Here is a 19,268-nt window from a genome sequence, read left to right as displayed (position 1 = left end):
TGTTCACTGGCTGAACCTTATAGTCCTAGACACAGTCACACTAGTACAACCTGGTTAAGTCACCAGCCACCCTGATGTAGTCACTAACTACCCTGGTAAAGTCAATAGTCACCAATTGTTTGCACTGCGTTGTTATCGGAGCATCCTTGACTCAATCAAACAGCGTCTCCCTCCCCCAAGCTATCAGGTTAAGTTAAGTTAAGTTATCCTTTATTGTCCCTTTTTGGGGGGAAATCCTTTCTCTGCCTTTGACCCATCCTGGAGCCGGAGACCACGTCCACAGACAGAGGAGTGACCCGGTCAGAGGTCCACACCGGCGCGCCCGGAGCAGTGGGCAGCCGTGGGGCAGCGAGCAGCGCCCGGGAGCAGGCGGGGGCTTCAGGTGCCTTGCTCAAGGGCACCTCATCTGGGGAAGAGGACGTAGGAGAGTGCTTTTATTAACCAGTAGGCCACGGATGCTTTGCTGTTCAGCACTTGACCCTGACTATTTCAATTCTGACCACGAGCGGCTGGGGAGGGCGAGCTCAGTGCAGCTGGGGCTGGCCCGTCTGGGGGTGGTGGTGGACGAGGACAAGAAGATCCAGGCCGTCCTGGAGGACTCCCGGCCAGGCTCTGCACTATGAACGAGGAGGATTCAGCCACATGGCTCCTCCCTCCACCATCTGCAAACCCAGCATCATGCAACCGTTTTTGGACTACGAAGATGACCCTATATGTAGCGACCGCCCAAATACTGCATTATTTTCTTTCATGTTGTTTGATAGGCTACATTATGCATTATATAGGCTATGATTAGTATTATAATTATTGTATTATTATATAACTTATTTTAACCTATTGACATGATAAAAAATACTATTTTGTCATGCTAATTGATCCATTCCTAGGTTCAATATTGTCTGTATCTTAAATAGTCCATTAGTCCCATGTCTATTCATATCATTAATATTAGGCTATTCTGATTCTATTAATTAAATCAAGAAATAATCTCAAAATTAACCTTGAATTGTTAATATATGTTTACAACTACTATTCAATTATTTAGGGAGATTTTAAAGATTAAAAAGATGCATTATAGTAAGAAATTTAAATACAATAACAATCAGCATAGGTAATAAATTAATACAATCAATTTAAACATGTAAATGCTCAATCAAATAATTCCATAAATACATTATGTTTTGTGAAATAAATTAACAGTAGCCTCATTTGCACACATTAGGGAAAGGGAGTTTTAAAAATGCGTCTTTCATGAAGGTTTTTCACGCGATGACTTGTACTGCCGCTCCGTTAAGCAAATCGCCCACAGGCGAATTTACGAATTAAAAAATTGGTTGAAACCCGTGGAAGTATTTTGATGCCAAGTTGAAACCATGTTGAAACCCGGTCCAAACCACAGTGACACCAGGTTGACACCCTGTTAAAACCCCAGACAGCAGGTTGGAACCCGGTTAGAGCAGTAGAGGCAGAGCGTGAGGGAGAGCAGGGAGCAGGGAGTGGGGGTCTGTAGACACGGCGGAAGTGTTCCTCCAGGCACTAGGGGAGACATTGAAGCCTTTATTCGGGACACCCAGTGGTGGTCGGTACCGTTTTCCGCGAGGTACCCTCTTTCAACCACCTTGGAAACCTTCCAAATATCTGGCCATTGTTTTTTCAGACAACCGCAAACATGTAGAATACAATGCCTTTTTATTTATTTATTCATGTTAAACACATTTAGCCAGCTTTAATTTGCCTTTTTTTATTTGGAAGCCTATGCGTGCGACTGTTTTGTTCGATCAATCCAGCTGAACACACACTTTACAAATAGTTATTGTGTAGGCCTGTCCTATGAGGGAGTCTTCTCCACTGACGGTCTACTCTCCGGCTGTGGAAGTAAGGAGCTCAGGGCTGTAATCCCCGGATGAAACCATCATGGCTGCCGTTCGCTGAGCTGTCAAGCTCTCTACAAAAGAAAGGTAAAAACACCGAGGGAAGTGTGTAAACGTCGGTTATTCGTCTGTGATCGACACCGGCGGGGGCTTTCTCTGCAGCGTTAACTTTGTGCAAAGCAAACGAATCGGAATAACTTTGGACCATACGCTTTTTTTTTTTGTTGTGTTACTCCGTCTTTTAAGCTCTTGTGCGTCATGTTAATTCAAACCAACTCCAACGCGAAGTGGAATAACGTCCATCCCTTGAGTAATGGTGTCCCTCCGAAAGTGAACTGTGCTGTTTCAGACTAGTTGTACACTGAGGGGACGGCATCGCGGGCCACAACTTGTGTATCACTTGTTAATACGTTACTCTCGGGGTGTTTGTTAGTCACAAAGAGCGTCGCATCACTTTGTTGTGGTTAAGACAGATTGCACAATGGCGGCGCCGGGATGCCCGGATTAATCGTATTTGACGAAGCCCTAATTAAACGTTCGTTTGATCATCGGCGTATCTTCTGATTTGTTGCAACTTTGTTTCGACTTGACTGAAGTGCAACTAATGGCGAGGCGGCTTTGTTTTAGTAGAAGGGCGATGTGAACAGGTGGTTTAAATTGAACATATTTCGTGTATCTTGTGGATAATCGAGTTGTGTATTTCAGCAGATTTGGTCTATACGGTATCACTGTAAAGGCGTTAAACACTTTAAGCCACGTAGAGCGTGGGTTTAAAGGGAGACACCCTTTTACGTTTCTGTCTTCGACTTAATTGCTAACAATTGTTTGAGTTGAATAGGTTATTCAATTACATTTACATAGACATCACTCAATTCCTATGGGCATTATCAATAGGCTACGTTTGAAATGAACTTAAAATGATGTCAAGTTTCTAGGCATGGACCACACTCAAAAGCAGGGTTTTATTTATTCTCCCAAAAAATGTCATGCATTGACATTTTCTTTAACTTCACAGATAGCTGATTAGAAATGGATTCGGCAGACATGTGTGCGGCTGTATCTTCAGGAGACGATAATCAGCTTGTCAAGAAGAAAAGAGATTGGCACAAACGACTTCGCCTCAGGAAGACGGCCGTGCAGCCCCCGACAATGCAAGGTCGAGATAAGACCGGACCAAAGAAGATAGCAAAGCGGCGGGAGCCAAACACAGACTGTGCTCCGTCGAATGGGCCCCTCGACAAGGCGAAACGGGGGCAACACAAGGCTCACAACAGTCCCAGTATGCTCAGGTTCAAATGTTCACGGTGCAACGACCAATCAGAGTTTGTTCCCAAAGAACTCGCAAGACACTTTCAGGAAAAGCACAAGGGAAATCAGCCCGATTTCTCTTGTCATGTTTGTTCTTTTAAAGCACACGAATTCTCCTCTCTTCAGGTCCATTTGTTAAGCCACAAGGACACTTTTCCGAGCTGCAACATTTGTAAAGACAATGTACAGCGAACGCTGCCGGAGTACTGCTCACATCTGACCTCTTGTCACTGCCAAAAGGGCAGGTTTTCATGTGAACTGTGCGATAAGTTCTCCACCCGTGAAGTACATGCGTTTTTACAGCATATGCATCTTCACGACTTACCTATGGAAGAAAGGGGTGAATTGGACCTTTCCCTTCACACAACAGACTTTATGAAACCAGTCAGATCTAAAGCAGCCGGTCCAGGCCTTCAGTGTCAGCACTGTGGCTACAGGGGGCCCAGTAAACGCCTGATCACTAAGCACATGAACACTGTCCATGCGGGCGAGACGGCGGACCACAACATGAAGGAGCTCCACCGTATTACAAACAGTCCACACCCGTCGGCTCCTAAGATGAGGAACAGAGTGACCCGGAACACCGCCAGGGACATGCGCTGGTTGTCCAGAGACTGCCTCTCCATGCCCGGTAGAGAGTTCCTGGACAAATACTGCAGCCTGTCGAGTCCAGAGAGAACGCTGGAGGAGACTCAACAGTTTTTGGTCAGGTCCGCAGTTGGAGGGACAGACGGCCAGAAGTGGACCAAAGCTCTCCAGAGTGTGCTGTCGAGTTTCCCTCAGGACTTAAACATGCATCCGAAGCTAGAGAACGCTATGATGTCCAACAGCAGCAAGGACCTCAATGTCCTCATGGTCAAAAATAAGCTAAAGGTTCCCCAGAACTCTGGCTCCTACGTTAAAAAGACTACGCCTCCAGAAAAGATAGAAACCTCTCCCTCGGGGAGTGCCCACCTCGACACTAATTGTGTATTCGACCCAAACAGAGGTCAACCTCAATTAGGCAATGACCAAACCCACTGCCCAGGAACTGAAAATAATATCAACGAGGATCCTTCCATCGCGGCCATGCCAGAGTCTGCTGCGGGCCGTCCCATTCAGGAAAACCGAGAGAATCAGGAATCGAGGCTCCACCAAAATGTGGAGGAACACAGTAGAAATGGCAAGGAGATCAAATGTGATCATTCCTGTGAGGATGGACTCCATTCCGCCAAAGAGCCAAAGACGGCCAACAAGCGAGATACCCGAACGCCGGCCCAACGTAAATATAGGGGCAGAAGAGGTGGCCGCACGGAAAAGAGCAGACCAAAGGCGCTGGAGAAACAGCTGCAAGGCCTTGGTCTGAAGCTGGTTCTGAAGAAGGACCCTGTCAAGAACAAGCAGTGGATGTCACAGAGCCCCCTCCTGCCCCCGGAGGGTTGCCTAGCAGGCGACCGTCATGGGCTACTACCCTCCCTGCCAGCTGTGGAGCAACAAGTGCAGCCTCTCGTCAACGAGCCATCGGAAGAAAACTCTAAAGTGAGTCTACAGACTGACCTGCACAGCACCTTGGAGTCCATCGCGCTGCAGTCCCGGCCACGACCAGGGGAGCTCTTCTCAGTCACACGGGGGCAGTGCTGCGGGAACGCTCACAGAATGGACGTTTCGGTTCCCTCCGATGGCACCGGGAAGCCAAAGAGTCAGTTTGCCTCGACCAATGGATTTGCTGAAAACCTAAATATTCCAACTGCCACACTTGGAGCGTCGGGAGGGAACAACCGAGGTATGGACCACTCGGTGCTCGGCAGAAAGGAGAGTGGATCCATCGACGCCGTGAACCCGCTAAGGAATAATGGCGCCATATCCCCCCATGCTGCCAAAGCCTTGGTCCCATCGCTGGGTAAGATGATGCATGTGCACCTCGCCTGTGACAGTAATACATAGTCTTGAAAATTTATTAATGCATTTTCTAAGAAAAAATATAAAAATAAATAATAAAACATAAAATTTGTATGCAAACGTGTAAATCGACGTCCCTCCAATATGAATATTTCCTCCCTCATATTTGTCTCCCCCTGTCGGCGCAGGCCCCCCGGTTCACTCTCCGCCGGAGGACCCCGGCCCCCCGCCCGGCCACACCGCGTCCAACGGCCCCCCCGCCGCCGTCAGCGCCCCCCTGTGGCCAGTGGCCCCCAGGGCGGCGGAGCGGACCCTGAGGCTGACCCCCCTCAGCCCGGGCCAGGCGGTGAAGCGGCCGCGCGGCGAGCAGCCCGTGGTGGTGCTGAACCACCCGGACGCCGCGCCCCCCCAGGTGGTCCGGCTCATGACGGCGGTCCACAGGCACCGGGGGGCGGTGCAGCGGGTGGTGCTGTCCCGCCGAACGCTGGACTCCATCTCCCCGGCGGTTCAGGGCGCCGGGGCCGCGGCTCCGCCCTCGGGACCCCCGTCTCCCGCCCCCCCGCCGCCCGCCGCCGCTGCCGCCGCGTGTCGCCCCAGCAGGGTGCGCGAGAGGTTCCTCTTGAGGCTGAGGCTGAGGCGGACCAGCCGGAGGAAGTACCGGGTGGTCCGCGGGGCGGGGGACGCGACGGACCCCGTGGCGGCGTTCCGCTGCTGGTTCTGCGGACGGGGCTTCGGGAGCCGGAGCTCGTGGACCGGCCACCAGCAGCGCCACCTGATGGAGTGGAGGGCGCCACACTGTGAAGAGACGGACATGTCGCCCACACTGGAAAAAGTACACTGAAACTTAATGTGATGTCGCACGAGAGAGGAGAACTAGGAACGCACGGTGGCTTGTTTTCTTTTCTTTTTCTTTAAGTCTTAAGTACAAACTAGTTACGAGAAGAACTGCATTGTCAAGCTTCCTAGAGGATTTGTATACTCAGGGTCATTTAAACATTAGCTTGTTTCCCCACAAGTAGTTTGTGGGTAAATCTATTTTTAGAATTTGTTTATAAAATACTGCAGTAGGTTGGGAGTCGAAGTCATCGGTCTTGGATCGCCTTTGTTTGGTCGCGGCAATGGCTTAGATATTGAATCTATTTACACTGTCTTGCAGGTGATTGCATGAAACACTGATATGCAAGTGCCATTCCGCCCGATCTCTGCCATGCGGGTCAGCTGTACATTGTGGTGGCGAGCATATTTATGTATGTGCACGGGGGACACCGGGCTCCCCAATTGACTGGGAAATACCAAAACTATTTGTTCATGCTTTTATTTATGTTTTAATTTTTTAAGGTTGTTGGATTTACTGAAGTTCCAAAGTATGTTTTTGATGATAGAATATCTCTGTTGATGGTAAATTGTCCAAAGAATACGATGTCTAAAAATCGAACCTGTGTTATATAGTGTCAATGAGTAAATAGAAAATATTTGGCTTTGATATCTGGATTTTAAACGCATAGTTATTGATCATTATAAGTTCGATTTCTTTTTTTAACTTGAAATAAAACAAGACAAAAAAATAATTGCACTATGGGAGATTTTCCCATTACCTCACCTTTATAAGGCCTATGACAATCTCAGCCTCAGTGTCCATCTGCTGTACAATAACCCTTCTGCAGGAAAAGATAATTCAGCCAAGGACCATCGGACAAATTTAACTCAAACCATGAAGCCCAGCAGATGAGCGAATGCTCAAAAAACCATTGACAATGTGATATATTTGTACATGTATATTTTTTGGGTTACAAAGGATCTATAATTGTACATACATTCTGAGAGGTACTGTACAAAATATTTACCTGAGAATTTTCTGTCACCAAGTGCCTAGTATTTTTATTTAATTTGCTATGCATTCAATCTGCATACGAATTACAGCATTACATTTTAAACCCCATAATAAATGGACATAGTTTGTGAATTCATTGTTTCATCATTGTTGTAGACACCTTACACATAAAACACGCACTATCTTTAATAAAAAATAAATTTATTTAGAATGAACATAAAACAATACATAGCTTCTCATCCTGAAACCAATACAATTCTTATTTCTAATGGTTATAATGTATCCCTCTTAGCAATGATTTACAGTATACAGTTACAGTTCTGATGCCGGTGCTGTAATCCGAGCAGACATCCATGGGATTTGAAGCTGTATTTCACTTGTTCCGTTTGATTCGAGTAGTGAGCTCACCCAGTCAAGTCCTGGCTTACTTGCAGCCTTGTACAGCTATTTGAAACGACACATCACTGCTGCACTTTAAGTGGAAATCAAAGAGACACTCGAGTACAGCCTGAGTGATTATCCCTCCAATTCTGGGCAAATGTTCAAGCATGGAGCGCTTGAGGATTTGTGCCCTCAACGATTTGCAATCAGCTGTCTGATGCATCAGTCAATGAAGATGCATCTTTTGCCCATGTGACAGTCTTGTGTATGGATTAACGTTGTGGGACCACCTGGGACCTGACTGGGTGCCGTAGTTTGGTGATGTCCCTGCTGTTACTATGGTTGTCAATCAGCACCAGGGGATTCTGAAGGTGGTTCTCGATGATTTTGGAAACACTGCTGAAATGCTAAAGGAACAGAGAAGAGCGAGGTTAGACCCGACCGGGCACATTGTCTTCTTAAAGGGCTCATCCTATTTTAGATGCTACAAGTTGGAGCAAAGAGATTTCTTGGACTAACCATTGACCTCGTTAGTCTTTCAAGATTACATTCTTTCAAGAGTGTTGAGGTTATGTCACCACATTAGCATCATGTTGTGTTATGTTATGTGCATCAGCCAAATTAGTTGCATAAAAAACATCAATGGTATAAACTGAAGAGAGTTACCAAGAGAGTAACAAGGAGAAAACAACGGTTGTAAAATGTATGCTAAGAACGTCAAAATTATGAGCAAATCCAACACAGTTAGTTCTGACCAGGTAATTTGGTTGGACGAGAGGCAATCAATGAGTGCTGATAGAGTATAAGAGCACTGGGACTTTTAACTATTCACTTACAGTCAGCTTTACAGGTGTTTCTAATAACTGTTGATTACATACTAAGCATGAGGCGTTAACTCATCAGAACCACACATGTCCCCAAACATATATTCAGTGGTTGCACACTGAATAGAAACATAGTGGGCAGGAAAATACGCATGTGTTACTTGGGAAGAGTCCAGTCCTGTTGAGAACTATTCATGTTGGTCTGAGCCAAATAAATGATGAAACCTACAGCTGAAACACAACCGTGCTTATATTCAATATCACAGCACAACCTAAGGAGTGATATGGCCTCATCATGAGCCAATCATTGCACTGCACAAACCTCCTTTCATAGCACATCTGAGGTGTCCTTTTATATACCTGGGAAATCAACAACTGACCAATCAGTCTTCTCAATAGGAACTACTTCCACTTATCCCGAATAATTTCTCATCGTACCTGCTGTCCTCTTTTCTCCCGGCCCAGTGCGTAATGCTGCGTCGCTTGGATGAAGCGCACAGGGATGTTGTACACCCTGCCCTTGTAAAGCACAACCAAGGTGTAAGGCTGCTGCGGGTCCTGCCCAGTACTCCGCCTCACCAGGAAGGAGCCGTCCTGATCCAGGGAAACACACACCTTGAATAATCACGTCGCTGTCTTTGGTTAATGGCTTGCTAAAATCAGATGTTGTGGTGTGATATGACTGTGGTGATGCTGATGATTATAATATGGTTTCTTCTGACCCTGTTAGATTGAATCAAGAGCTCTTCCGCGGTCTTGCGGCCGCACGTGTTGGCGTACCAGGATTGTCTATCAATGTCTGACTTCTGTAAAAAATAAATAAATAATGAATTGGAGCGTGGGGTTTATTTCACAACACACTATAATATACGCCTTGTGAAAGCTTACGAAAGTTGTTACGAGAACGGAGTTGAGAAATGGCTTAACCTCGTCCATGTCCTGCAATCCAGTCGCAACCATCAAACTGAGATCGGCTTGTCCTAAGATAGCAGAGAAACAAGTTACATTTCTGCTATCCGCTCCGATGGTCCAAGGTGTGTTTTGGGCTTAGTCTTAGCGGCATGACCCCAGGAGGTTTGGAGGAGCATGTTGTCAATCCAAGAGAAGAGAAAGGTCTATTGCTTACTGCGGGAGTACGGTTTTTGTGGAAGAGGAATCCTACAGGGGGAAACAAAACCAGCTTAAACCTTCTTACATATTTCAAAGCAAATCCAAAATGTCTTTGTTGAACAGCATCTCGCGCACCCGTTCTGATGGTGCTGACTCACACAACCCAACTCCGAGACAAACAAACCAACTGTAATGCAACCTGCTTACATGGGTGGTCTGAAGTCAGCTGTGAAAGCCTTGGGAGGCGGGGGATGGCCACGGCTCATCTTAGGGATTGTTTGGCCTATAGGGATATAGAATGAATTTGGTTTCTTATTATAAACATCTGGGTGGTTTTGGTTATAGTCGTGGGTCCTTGCAGAAAATGGACCCAAATGATCACAATGGAAGAAAAAATGTTCATAAACTGTTGTTGATGGATCACTGGAGTTCGATTTGAAAGTCATTTTTTCGTGTGCTGTTCATTTAGAAAATAGAATGCAAAAAAAATCCTATTCACAGAGATTTATTAACATTAAAGCATATGTATATATATATATATATATCCTTGATTAATGTTGAGTATAGATTTTGAAAGGTTGATTTAGTTTAACGCTTACTGATATCTGGGTCAAAAGCTTCAAATTCAGTGTCCGATTGTTCAAGGATCTGGAAAAAGAAATAACAAAACATCATCAACGTCATAATCTTGAATGTTGAGCGAGATTTAAATAGTGCGATTTGTCAGTTGCTCTTACTCACCACACGAGGGCTGATGAGTCTTGAGAGGGAAAAGGGAAGTCCAGTTATACAAATTACACAATGGACAGGGATTTTTTTATACAATTGGATGTAAATTGACTGTGGTAATGGATACCAACCTACCTGGTACTGAGTTTTGTTTGCAAAGGTTGTGTTTGTCTATTTGGGGCAAATTCATCATGTAGAAAATAATAATTAGTTTCAGGTGCATTTACTAACACAATAAGTCAATATATGAATGGACAATAAGAATCATAAATGAGTGTGAAACTCACCTGCTCACTGGAGGAATATTCTCCTTTAAGATGTGAAAACATAGGACCAGATGTAAATTCCAAAGTACATATTTGGTTATTACGTATGTAGTTTTAGTACTATCATTATTAGTTTAAACTGGACCTACCTCTGGGAGAGTAACTTCATACACAACTGAAACAGAAACAAGTCACAGATAAAAACACAAACATCAATCTTTGTCATTATTATTATCTACCAAGCTCATGAATCATTGCATATTCATGTTCATGAATGCCATCATTTTACATCTAGCCAATAACAACAGTTTAACTGTATCTTTTCTTTAAATTTACACCCACGTTGTAGCTTAAAGGCACCCAGTGCAACTTTATGTAAACATTCAATGAAAAATAAACATTCCATTTCTAGTCTTTTTTAGACGTAGTAAGTTTCAATAACTCCATACCATTACATATCGACATTCAAGGAGCAAAGATGAGACGTCGCTGTGTGGTGAGAACTGATAGAAAATCGTAAACAACAACAATCGCCGGTGGGGAGAAGCCATTTTTCCATTGACTGGAAGCCTGCTTTATTTATTGTAGGCTACAAAAAATAAAGAAAATGGCGGCATTGTTGTTGTTATCGATTTTCTATCAGTTCTCACCACACAACGACGTCTCATCTTTGCTGCTTGAATGTCGGTATGTAATGGTATGGAGTTATTGAAACTTACTACGTGTAAAAAAGACTAGAAATTGAATGTTTATTTTTAAGCCTCGAAAGTTGCACTGGGTGCCTTTAAGTAGCAGTTGAGTTTCTGGAGGCCATCCTCAAAGAATAAATCTTGTTTAAAATCTATATTTGAGTTGCTGTTATTACAGTGTTGAATTCTCTACAGTCAATGTTATTGTTATTATCGACCGGTGGGCCGTGCAAAATATGTGTTAGCTCTGTGTTGACAGGAAGTGCAACTTACCAGGACTACACGGGAGTTTCCGCAGGGGTTTTGACACAACAGGGCTGCTATTTACACCTGTTACATGTATTAGAGGAATAGGATCATTTTCTCTCGTGTTATTCATTGTGTTGATACTGAACAGTTTTCAAAGGGACACACTGTAATGTTTCTTACCCTGTAGCGGTTTCGCTGCAGGCTTTATGTTGTTGTCTCGGATACTCCTCTCTGGATCAATGTAATCCTCCTACAACAAATTAGCCTGTGACTAAACCGTAAGTTTAAACCAAAGTATACAAAATATCAATAAATCAAAGACCTAACGGTTCACGTGCAAACCCCCAAAAAGCTTTTAACGCAGCTTCACCAGCAGCATTACGTTATCTCCGGCCGCGGGGCACGGCTCAGGGGGCAGCGGTTTGGTGGTTGTGGAGGTCCAGGGCTTCCTGGAGAGCCGGCTGGACGTTCTCCGGCAGCTGTCTGGAGAAGGGAAGCAGAAGCAGGCTGTGATCGACAGTGAGAAGCACTGCTTCATGCTCTGTTTCCTTTACAGCATGTGGACAGGTATCTGGGGGTGCAGGGATTAAAGAATAAAGAACATGTTTGACCAGAAAAGCATGGTAAAGTATTGAGGGCGCCAGAGGAAGGTGTTCCAGCTGCTGGTGCATGTGGCTTATTCCCAGCCCTGGCAACCGCCAGAGGCCACGGGGAGCTGGGTGGAGGCACCACCTCCGTTCGGTCTTTCTTTGCTTTGACTTTACTTCTGCGTTGAGGTGTTGTGGGTGGTTGTACGTTAATGCAAATAAAGAAATATTCCAAATGTGTATGCAGACAGGTTATGGTGCTCCATCTTTCGGTGGATGATCAGTTTACTGCTCAGGTGGGAGTCCCTCACCGACATAGTTGTCTCTGGAGAAACACGCAGAGGAGGACGGGGTGAAGACCTGGTGGGCTGGGGGGTCCTCGTAGCCATCAGCATCAGGGGGTTCCTCATAGTCACTCTCCTGGGTCAATCATAACACATTACGGTCACACGACCCTGAACCAGGTCCATAATTTTACTAATGAAGAAGAAGATTTATTTTTGTTAGGATATAATTACGAAAAATTAATAAGAGATGTGCTTGTAATATTTGAGAAATGATTCAGAAATGTTGAGCCTTACTTACATCAGACCATCTCTCAGTGTCCTCAAAATGATCCACTGGAACCCAAAAGATTTAATACAGTTAAGACATCATTAAATGGTCATATGAAACGCAATGCACAGTTTAATGCGCCAGACCCTTTCAATGCTTGTAATGCACATATCTCTCTCGCTGCTTGCTATGAGATGTGTGCATTAACTTGCCAAATATAACACATCTACATGTTGTGTAAGATCACTCGCACTATTTTCAAAAGACGTGTGGGAGACCATGCGACTCGCCCAGGAAGCATCACCCCCGGTTTGAATCTGTTGAGACTGTTGACACTTGAGTGTCCCAAAAGTCTGTGTAAATAGTGTGAACAGGAAAAGGACTATTTAACATGTCAATGTAACCAGTTTCCTATGATAATAGCGGTAAATCATTTATACTCTTTGTAAATATTTGCTTGACTTATTTGAGCAAATTTGCTAGATTGAGAGAACATTCTCCATGGGGGCGATGTACCGGGGACGAAATTTCCGTAAACTGATCATTTTAATAGATCAGATATATTTAGTCAAAGAATATTTAATAGGAAATATGATGCAGTACTTTAATAAATTTAATTCATTCATTTGCTGGATGTGTTACCTGGGTAATCCCTGTCTGGAACTTTGGGGCCGTGTTTGTCTCTGTGTCTAAAGGGAAAAAACGATAATGAATAAGCAACCTTTTCTTTCACACTATCATAATGTATGTTTCGATTAGGGGTCTGAAAATATTACTATATTGCAGCCTCAATGTTGTCTTCCTCAGTGAATAGCTGCCATTCATTCAGTCTATGATTTTTTTTCCATTTTAATTTTCAACATAAATAGAGAAATCGACGTTTTCAGATGCACATGGGTGCACCATACGATTTCTAATTTGTAAGGGGGAGGTTAATATTTCTTTTTCTAAAAGAACAACGTCTTACAAAACTCACCGTCGCCATTTGTTAAGGAGGCTGTCTTCGTTATTACTGATGTCCTGAACAATTTTCTGGAGTTGCCTAAAAATAAATAAGCCACATTGCCACATGAACTCTATAACTAGCATAGCCACCCCAGCGCCAACGCGAAGAGCCAACTAAGGTACAGCAGTGGACGGTCGAAGGAGCAGGTGGGGTGAGTGGGAGAAGGGGAATCTACCGCGAGTCATCTCCAGCTCCACGCTGCAGCTTCTCCAAGCAGGTTCAGTTTCACCTTAAACGCGTCACTTCTATTTCAAGCTCGTTTAATAACTGCTTCAGAGGGTCACCAAAAGTTCCTGACAAACCTGATAGCTACGTTTTTATTTATTGCCAGCCAATTTCTTCTCTGTAGAGTCAACATTGGTCGCTACAGATGTGAAATGTAACATTTTTTTTTTTTTTTTTACAGCATGAAGACATGAAAACAGATGTCACACATTACATTTAACGACCCTAGCAGGCCTAGTTCAACATTACCAGAATTTTAAACAGCAATGGGGGTTATTGTAGTTTTCTATTCATAGTTAGGCTAATCATTCATCAATTGGAGAAGAACCAAAATAAGTGTCATAATCTTACCGAAGCTTTGAGGTCGCGGGAGCAGCAAATCGACTGAATTGTTCCATGCTGGTTCAGTCATTACTTGGTCATGAAGTGGGGAGGAATTCATTAAACCCCCAGCTGCAATTATCACTTCTGCTTTTCAGTCCCCCACACACACACACACACACACACACACACACACACACACACACACACACACACACACACACACACACACACACACACACACACACACACACACACACACACACACACACACACACACACACACACACACACACACACACACACACACACACACACACACACAAACACCAGGAAAGCCACCAGAGATTTGAGGACCCACATCCTCAGCACATCACATTTTTCCGTTACCACACCTCACATAAACAAATGAATACATTATCTTAGTTGTTTACAATTTTAGGCTCTCAACTCTCTTGTAGTGCAATTTCTACAAGTATTGGAAGGCCAACATTGAGAATCATATACACTATAATGGCTAAATAGTGAATACAATAAATAGAATAACTATAATTATAAAGGTTTAAGTATTAATAAATTTGACATTATGAAGATTGAAAAACATATTTCCTATTATAGAAATCCACCAAAGGAAAGCCTGCCTTTATGCCAAGCTCATAGAGCATGTTGCGGCTCAGCTTCTTGAAGGGTATGGAGTGGGGCTGGTTTATCTGCTGAGGTACGGGACCGTGTGACAGGAGATGAATCTGAACCAGGGAACTTCAAGGAATACTTTTTCGGTATGCTTACAATAATGCTAAAACACTTTATTTTTCAATTTCAGCTAAAAGCTTCCGACCGTGACATAAACAATTGTAAAAAGGCAGCCTAATTTTGTTAATACTAATTCAACTAACTCTTGACTTAATACTGATTATAATTTCCGGTTAGTGCACCACGGAGTACTCGATTTGGAACAGCACTCACATCTGAAAAAATAACATAGTAGATAGTGCGGATAGTATACTTCCTTTCAGTATACTCATGGAAGTACGGGTATGGTCTCACGGAAATACGTGACACTGTCACGTTATTGAATCTATTGAAACGTGATCAGGGACACGTAGGCCTATTTTCTAAATTTTGTAATTCAATTGGAAGTAGGCTATTTGTCGTCACTAAGCATGACTTCCAACCTAAGGTTCTGTCCGGGAGCGTTCTCCCTAATGTCCCTTATGGAGCTCCGTACAGATATAATTGTCTTAGAACACTCCCATTCAGAATGCATTGGTTTACATTTCGTTCTGTGTGTAACACGCAAAAAGTCGGACTATCGTGCTCTGGAACACGCTTCAATAGATTAACATTCGTGCGCAGGAGCACGCAATCGCGTGATACCGGGTTGCAACCACACACACACACACACACATACACACACACACACACAACCTCTTGCAGGCAGACTCAGAATCTTGAGCCCATTTATTAGGGAACAGGTGTTATCGGGATTCCATCACTGCATTCCCAGAATCCTGCATTGTGAAAGTCTTCCCTTTTTTTTTTAAATGTACAATGGCATTTTATTCTACATACAAAACAACCATAGTATTTTTCAGGAGTCCACGACCACCCTGCCCGTTTTGACACACAAAAGTAATTTGACACTTCTGGGATGAGCCAATGATTCATCTGTTTGGAAGGTTTTGTTGGAGACGAACAAAGAATCTTCAGGCAACAGATGTGACAGCTGTGACTGCTCTCTCTCTCCTTCGTCTGCTGGGTCCTCTGTGTTTGCCTACCTGCTACAGGTAGCCAGTGGGCGGGGCTGAGAGGCTTGTCAGCTGATGAGGTGCACCTGTGCAGGTCTGCCACGCAGGCTTTAGCCAGTCTCTCTCTCTTTCCACAGAGGCAGGTGGGCTTGGGTTCTGTTTAGGGTGGTTCCTTAAGGGTTTGGACCTTTGGATTGGTTCCATGTTTTGTTTTATGTTAACACTATTCAACATCCCCACAGCACACTTTCCACTGCCCATATACATAGGCTAGTCGAAAGAATTGTGTGTTTGGTCAGTAGTTCAGTTGGTTGGTCATATATGTTGGTTTGCTGATCAGGTTTGGTTTGTTGCATTTTGTTTGGGTATTTCCAACATGGTAAAGATGGTTTGCTGTTCCCAGTATTTGTTTTGTCTGTCTGGGTAAGTTTCCTCCGTTCTGGCTCGGTCGGTCCTTGTGATTTTGGTACTGGTTTTCTGCCCAAACCATATAATCGCACATTTTCTAATCTTCCATACGCTACACTGACCCCTTTACAGATTTCATGATACTTACTTTATTCTAATAAATAACTTTATCCCTTATCATGTGTGGATCCCGATCTTTGCTCTGACCCGAGCCTCGTCTTAATGCAGCCAAGGAGATGGATATCAACACAATGGGAGAGTATTATCAATAATTATTCGATGATTGTGTTGTACAATAAAACACAGTAAAGATTCAATATGAATGGCAAAATAAAGAATAAGAATAAAATATGTGTTGGGCAAATTATAGAGAAGCTGAGAGGGCTGAAAAAATTTAAGAAATATATTTAAGAAATATAAGCCTACTCAAAGCCCAAATCATTGATATCATAACCTATCCAATATTAAAGAAATTTGAATTTGAATGGTAACAATTCCGTCTGGTGTTAAATCCTCGTTCTCGTTTTGAACGTCTCACTCATGGCCGATCACAGTGTGTTCTTTCTGATTAGCTCTTATTGAGATCACCTGTCACGCACCCCTTTATTAAAGCTGAACACAATGGGTTTGGTTTACTTTGCATCGGCCTGTGTCAATCGAGGTTGAGTTCAGGGAGTGTTGAAAGTTTTCGATCTAGATTGCAGATCACTATTGTCACTTTATACAAACTGGAAGCATGCGTTGTTGCGCGTTTGTTTTTGTGGGCATTTGACTGAGCAGCCCAGACCAATATTGCTACCAGCATGGCACTTCGAAACAGACCACCGCAGTGAGTAAAAGTTATTTTCCTTTATTAAATGTTGAAGTTTTTGGGCTGTCTCCTCGGACACAAGCCATCAGTAACCCTGCTCTTTGCACCTTGACATGCATGTTGCCGCTGTTTGTTAACCTAGCTTTGCTGATTTGTATCTTGTGATGTATGTGTGTTTTTCTTAACGGGTGTTAGATGACTGACTGACAAGATCTATGGGGGGGCCCCCTTTGGGCCCCCCCATACCAACTTAGTCTCCAAAGGAATCTAGTGCCATGGGACTCCAGTGTCTTCAAAACATCCTCAGAATACATGTGTATGAATGGTCCACCGAAGGGTTGATCTGGAAGCCACCACGGTCCACGCAGTAATCTGCTGCGTGGGCCGTAGTGGCTTCCAGAGCCATCTTTCGGTCTTGGTCAGGATTTGTTACAGTTGCCCTTCAATGTAGCAGGCTACGGGTTTCTGAAGAAGCCTGCTTTACGTAGACTTGGAGTACAAATATTGTGCAAAATGCTCATGTAATTGCACGAGCACTAGTAACCTGTAGATTAGCTTAGTTTAACGTCATTCCGTGCTGTCTCTGTCAAATGTGTGGCTTACTTTAAGTCCACAAGGCCCTCTGGTAAACTACGTTGGAACACCCCTGGACAAGGTGATTAGTCACTGGGTGTGTGCTAAAGTTTTGTTCCATTTTTCACTAGTTGGTTAAGGTTTGGTAGAATTGTTTGGATGCTAGCGACGTGATGGCGTATGTACAAGAGCCTACCGTGGCCAGGCCACAGTTGCGACGGCCACGGCCAGATGGCCTTGTGTGAGTGCAACCTTGATTGCATTTGTATACTGTTTACCATTGGATGTTTATGCAATTTGGCTTAATTCATCCGCAGTAAAGCTGCATTTGACTATTCCAGGGTCGTTTTGTAAAGGCTTTCAATTGACCATGTTGACTAGTTTGTGCCAAGTTTTTTTTTTTTTTTTTTTTTCCTTGCTTACAATCCAACGGTTGTGACCACTTATGCAACTGGGCTGTGAACCTTGCAATTCTAGTTGCATATTTGTACATGCAAGCTTGTCCATTTCTATCGCCATCACCAACACTAGCTTCAGCATTTCCTTGTAGGCCATTAGCTGACTAGTGTATTGGAGCGATGATTTGGGTATTTTAAGATGCTTGAAAACCTAAAATAAAGCAAAATGCGTGTCTGGTGTGCAAGAGCCAATTTGTTGGCTTGCAGTAGTCGAGAAGTTGCTGTAGGTCGTAAGCCATCTGGAGGTTGTGGCAATGGAGGCTTGTGGTAGATCTGCCATCCAAGAAAGGTTAATTCTTCTGAAGCATGATTAATATTTTAGTAAATTGAATCTATTCATATAGAACTATAAAATCCAAGACTGCAGCCAGTAACTTGGATCGCAATCTGTGGAAAGTATTGGTCTTCATTTGTAACAGAATAATTAACATGACTAACTGGGTTTCTTCCATTTTCTAACTAGGGGGGCCTTGACTGGTGAGTCTACTGGATTAATCAGTAGCGGTACTTTGCCCAACAGATTTGATGGCATGACTACAGGGTGACAAAGACAATTATTCCCTGCCTATCAAAAGAGACTTCTAAAACATATCTGCTAGAACACTTCCTATACTTTGCTGCAAATTTAATTTTTGTAGTTGCTCCATATTTAGACAGCCTCACCTGCTAGAAAAGTCTATTCAAATCGGCTAAATATAATGAACTAAATTAATAGCCATGAAATGTTGTCACTCATACTAATGGCAAATACCCTCTTTCAGTTGGTGGTTCAACACTGATGTCTCTCTAGGCTTGAGGGAGAGCTCACAAGTAAATTACACGAATGTCCTGGAGCAATTGGGAATACACTTTTATTTAGTCTACCTGACCAGGGACATCTTTGAACTATAGGTCACCTAACCCAAACTTTTCACTCTTGTTAGGTTGTCCTTTTCTCTTGTTTTAACCCGAAAGGGCTGAAATATCAACATTTCAGGTATTCTGTTTGGATAATGTGCAAAACTTGTGGCTTCACTAATAAAAAAAATTAACAAATGTATTTTTCTTAATGTGGTTAACCTATTTAAAGATTTGTATGCAAAATATTTCTGCTCAATTTGTGGTCAATGAAACTCTTGACATTTTTTAATTTGATAAAACACAACTATGGGTTAAAGGTATTTGCTTTGGGCATCTTTTGATATTTTTAGAATCTAGCTCCATTGCCGTTAGAAATGGTGTCTCCCAGTACTGCAAAGTGGTTCCACAAGTTTAAAAAATGGGCAGAAAAGGAACTGCCAACTAAATCTATTTAACATGGGTAGAAAGTTTCCATGGAAGCTCTTGGCTGCTGGTTCCCAACACAGCTCCACTGTTAGCCTGTGACCTTGCGTTTAACTTTTTTTGACTTTTGGTGACTTTCACAAAAGAGAAATGAACTGGTTAATACAATAAACAAGA

General features: G+C 43.5%; 2 protein-coding genes across 3 annotated transcripts; one reads left to right on the top strand and one right to left on the bottom strand.

Moving 5' to 3' along the window:
- Positions 1-1,397: 1,397 nt before the first annotated feature.
- On the top strand, positions 1,398-7,077 carry LOC130404355 (uncharacterized). Of its 2 annotated transcripts, none has more exons than XM_056609034.1 (3): positions 1,398-1,958; positions 2,887-5,058; positions 5,246-7,077. In XM_056609034.1, exons 2-3 carry the CDS (start codon positions 2,901-2,903, stop codon positions 5,896-5,898), a joined length of 2,811 nt encoding a protein of 936 aa, XP_056465009.1. In that variant the 5' UTR covers positions 1,398-1,958; positions 2,887-2,900; the 3' UTR covers positions 5,899-7,077. The 2 variants fall into 2 exon arrangements, with proteins under 2 accessions (XP_056465009.1, XP_056465008.1); XM_056609033.1 differs by lacking the exon at positions 1,398-1,958 and adding an exon at positions 1,968-2,518 and having other exon boundaries at positions 5,246-7,076.
- Positions 6,541-13,911, bottom strand: LOC130404358 (B-cell linker protein-like). Its single transcript, XM_056609045.1, has 19 exons — positions 13,861-13,911; positions 13,255-13,320; positions 12,921-12,967; positions 12,309-12,343; positions 12,035-12,143; positions 11,519-11,619; positions 11,317-11,386; positions 11,161-11,217; positions 10,348-10,373; positions 10,220-10,242; positions 10,068-10,103; positions 9,945-9,963; positions 9,803-9,851; positions 9,411-9,486; positions 9,220-9,251; positions 8,982-9,073; positions 8,816-8,899; positions 8,532-8,687; positions 6,541-7,676 (listed from the first exon to the last, which is right to left on the bottom strand). Exons 1-19 carry the CDS (start codon positions 13,905-13,907, stop codon positions 7,542-7,544), a joined length of 1,260 nt encoding a protein of 419 aa, XP_056465020.1. The 5' UTR covers positions 13,908-13,911; the 3' UTR covers positions 6,541-7,541.
- Between the last annotated feature and the right edge of the window lie 5,357 nt (positions 13,912-19,268).

This window comes from Gadus chalcogrammus, chromosome 15, assembly GCF_026213295.1.
Source record: "Gadus chalcogrammus isolate NIFS_2021 chromosome 15, NIFS_Gcha_1.0, whole genome shotgun sequence".
In the NCBI taxonomy this organism is placed as follows: Eukaryota; Metazoa; Chordata; class Actinopteri; order Gadiformes; family Gadidae; genus Gadus; species Gadus chalcogrammus.
This window is presented reverse-complemented; position numbering and strand designations above follow the sequence as displayed.

Excerpts from the sequence above, each read along its gene's own strand:
- LOC130404355 (XM_056609034.1), top strand. The coding sequence starts at position 2,901 with ATGGATTCGGCAGACATGTGTGCGGCTGTATCTTCAGGAGACGATAAT. Across the intron at positions 5,059-5,245 it reads AGCCTTGGTCCCATCGCTGG|GCCCCCCGGTTCACTCTCCG; the intron begins GTAAGATGATGC and ends CTGTCGGCGCAG.
- LOC130404358 (XM_056609045.1), bottom strand. The coding sequence starts at position 13,907 with ATGGAACAATTCAGTCGATTTGCTGCTCCCGCGACCTCAAAGCTTCG. Across the intron at positions 10,243-10,347 it reads ATGAAGTTACTCTCCCAGAG|GAGAATATTCCTCCAGTGAG; the intron begins GTAGGTCCAGTT and ends CACATCTTAAAG. Across the intron at positions 9,074-9,219 it reads ACAAAAACCGTACTCCCGCA|GACAAGCCGATCTCAGTTTG; the intron begins GTAAGCAATAGA and ends CTGCTATCTTAG.